The sequence below is a fragment of the Nicotiana sylvestris genome, chromosome 10 (genome assembly GCF_000393655.2).
Source record: "Nicotiana sylvestris chromosome 10, ASM39365v2, whole genome shotgun sequence".
NCBI lineage: Eukaryota > Viridiplantae > Streptophyta > Magnoliopsida > Solanales > Solanaceae > Nicotiana > Nicotiana sylvestris.
In genome coordinates this window covers 10,999,294-11,001,925 of record NC_091066.1, presented here as the reverse complement: position 1 = coordinate 11,001,925, position 2,632 = coordinate 10,999,294, and the positions used below count along the sequence as shown (strand labels likewise).

Genomic DNA, 2,632 nt, shown 5'->3' with positions numbered 1-2,632 from the left:
TAATGAGGCAATTATGAGCAATAAATGATATTTAAAAGAAACGTTACACAATCATTTCTATTTAATTCAGATTCTCTAACGTATTTGACATTTAATGCTGTATTTGGATTCCTTTACGTCATCAGATTCGTATCTTCAACTTCTTCTGATCTTTAATCTTTAAACGACTCGAATAGGTACGAGACTCGTACCTATTTTAGTAACGGTCCACACCTATGTTGCTTTCTTTTCCCCCTGTCTGTTGTCGCCCGTGCCTCTTGGCTATTCATTGCGTTTTGACCTTTTGACCAGTCCACGTGTCATGACACGTCATCTTCAATATTTAGACTCAGTTTTTTTCCAATACAATCAGCTAATTGATCAACACGTTTTCCTCCACATTCAAAGTCTTTACCGGTAACATCATGTAGAATCTCCAGTAACAAGTTCTTACGTGAATATACTTGAGACACACAACATTGTGCACGAATGTCAAAGTGAGAAACAACTAACTTGTCAGAGTAGAGTCTGCAGGCTAGAGTCGTCTTGCCTAGACCCGGCATGCCGGTTATCGAGATAACATCTCGCCCTTTGGTTCCTCTTATTAGTTGGTCTCTTAATTTTTCTCTGACATCCTCAAATCCCACAACTTCATCATTCATGATTGTAGACCTTGCTAAACTTGATGGTGTTTGACTTTTGCCAGTATTGTTCATTGCTTCCTCAACTATCTTTTTTCCTTGAATCTCTGCTACCTCTGCTCTGATAAGAGTAATCTCCTCCATGATATCCAAGAGCCAACGCTCGAGGCACCAGATAGGAGCTTCTTTGCTTATACAAGCATCAACTATGTATTCTACCTCATCTGCTTTGTCAATCAATTGTGTCGCACAATGTTGAATTTTGTTGAGGACATTGTTTCGCTCTTTTGCAACAGCATTTAGAAAAGGTTGCAAGCCCTCAAGTTCCTTCTGAATTATTTGAAGTTGGTTCGTGAAAGAAGCTAGTGAATCTGAATGGCGGCGTTGGAACTCCTTCAGTTTGTTTAAAAGGAAATCAACATAGCCTAGTCCATGCATCCTTGGCAATTTAGATTGAAATGCCTTCCGAATGGTAAGGTAGATCATTGTGTTTATACGTTGAATGTTGCCTGACGAATCAAGAACTAGTGAAGGGTTCCCTTCTCGCAGTGCCTCGTCTTCCTTCTCCTCCTCATCTTCATATAACGAATAAACCAGAAGTCCAACATCAATAACCACAGTGTCGATATCTTGAAGAAGAAACTGAAGATCTTGTATCGGCACACAGATGATATTGGCTCTCAAGAAGTTGAGCATCTCCTGAAAGATTGCCAAGTGGTTCTTCAAAGCAACTATCCGACTGGAGTTACTATTATTTGGTAGATCTACCAAATTGTGTAGAATAGTTGCCACAAAACTGCCTTCACTGTCAATTGCATGCTCACTTCGAATGTTGGGATACCATCCTGGTTGTATCGTGGACTTTAAAGATTGCAAGACATCAACATAGATCTTGCGGATTTATGGTTGAACGGGCTTAATTTTCATTTACAAGAAAAGCAAAACCATGATCTCACCTAGAGCCACATCTTGATTTTCGTAGCCATGGCCTGAAAAATACAACCAGGCAAGCATTGATGCATGGCCGACCACAGTTAAAACATGAGAGAAGAAATCAAGACGTTGGCTCTGAGGTTCTATGTGTAAGATAGTTTGTTATTGGCAAGTTGGAAGTGGGACGTTTCTTTCTCGTACCGTGCCTGTTAGCCTCGGAACTGATCATTATGAAATAGCACATAACAGGCACGAGATTGTCTCAACAGGCACGAGACTGACTCAACAGGCACGAGATTGTCTCAATAGGCACAAGACTGACTCAACAGGCACGAGATTGTCTCAACAGGCACGAGATTGACTCAACAGGCACGAGATCCTAGAGTTAATTATTTTTAACAGAAAAATCAAATTTATTTGAATTTTAAATTCAAAATTCAAATAAATAGTCGTGTCTGTTTGTGAAACAAGACATCTTTTCTGAAAGGGTATGTTGGTTGCCTATAAATACACAAGAATTCCAACAAAATGATATATAGAAAATCACAAGTGTTATTGCAAGCTTTGTTGTATCCTGAAGAGAATCGTTTTGTATTTTCCCTAAATTAGTATACAGGCGATAACTCTTTAAGGACAGTCGATTTTCACGTCTCAAAGCCAATTTTGTTTATTATTTTCTAACAATCTTAAAGAGTTATTCTGCTATGGAGAAATTGATGTCTGTTGTTGAGAATCCGAAGGAGTTCATCAAACTTGATCGCTTTGATGGAACGAACTTTACCCGTTGGAGAGACAAGATGATATTCTTGTTGTCCGCTCTCAATATCTACTATGTTCTTGATTCTGCCTTGCCTCCGATGCTTGAGCCCACAACAGAAAGATTCTGACGTAGTCAAGGAAGAAAGGAAGAAACGAGAACATGATGAACTGTTGTGTCGCGGCCATATTCTGAATACTTTGACAGATCGACTCTATGATCGTTACTGCAATCTGAAGTCGCCAAGAGAGATTTGGACTGCTCTACAAACTGCATACCAGAATGAAAAACGAGGTATTGACAAATTCCTGGCTCTGCAGTA

At 39.5% G+C, this 2,632-nt stretch overlaps 1 protein-coding gene across 1 annotated transcript; it reads right to left on the bottom strand.

Annotated features, from left to right (window-relative positions):
- Window positions 1-299: 299 nt before the first annotated feature.
- On the bottom strand, window positions 300-1,634 carry LOC104216979 (putative late blight resistance protein homolog R1B-17). Its single transcript, XM_009767124.2, has 2 exons — window positions 1,577-1,634; window positions 300-1,465 (listed from the first exon to the last, which is right to left on the bottom strand). The coding sequence occupies exons 1-2, from the start codon at window positions 1,632-1,634 to the stop codon at window positions 300-302; spliced, it is 1,224 nt and encodes a 407-aa protein (XP_009765426.2).
- Between the last annotated feature and the right edge of the window lie 998 nt (window positions 1,635-2,632).

Bases quoted from the DNA above. Each gene is read 5' to 3' on its own strand.
- LOC104216979 (XM_009767124.2), bottom strand. From the start codon at position 1,634: ATGCTTGCCTGGTTGTATTTTTCAGGCCATGGCTACGAAAATCAAGAT. The intron at 1,466-1,576 runs GTGAGATCATGG...CGATACAACCAG, and splicing joins AAATCAAGATGTGGCTCTAG to GATGGTATCCCAACATTCGA.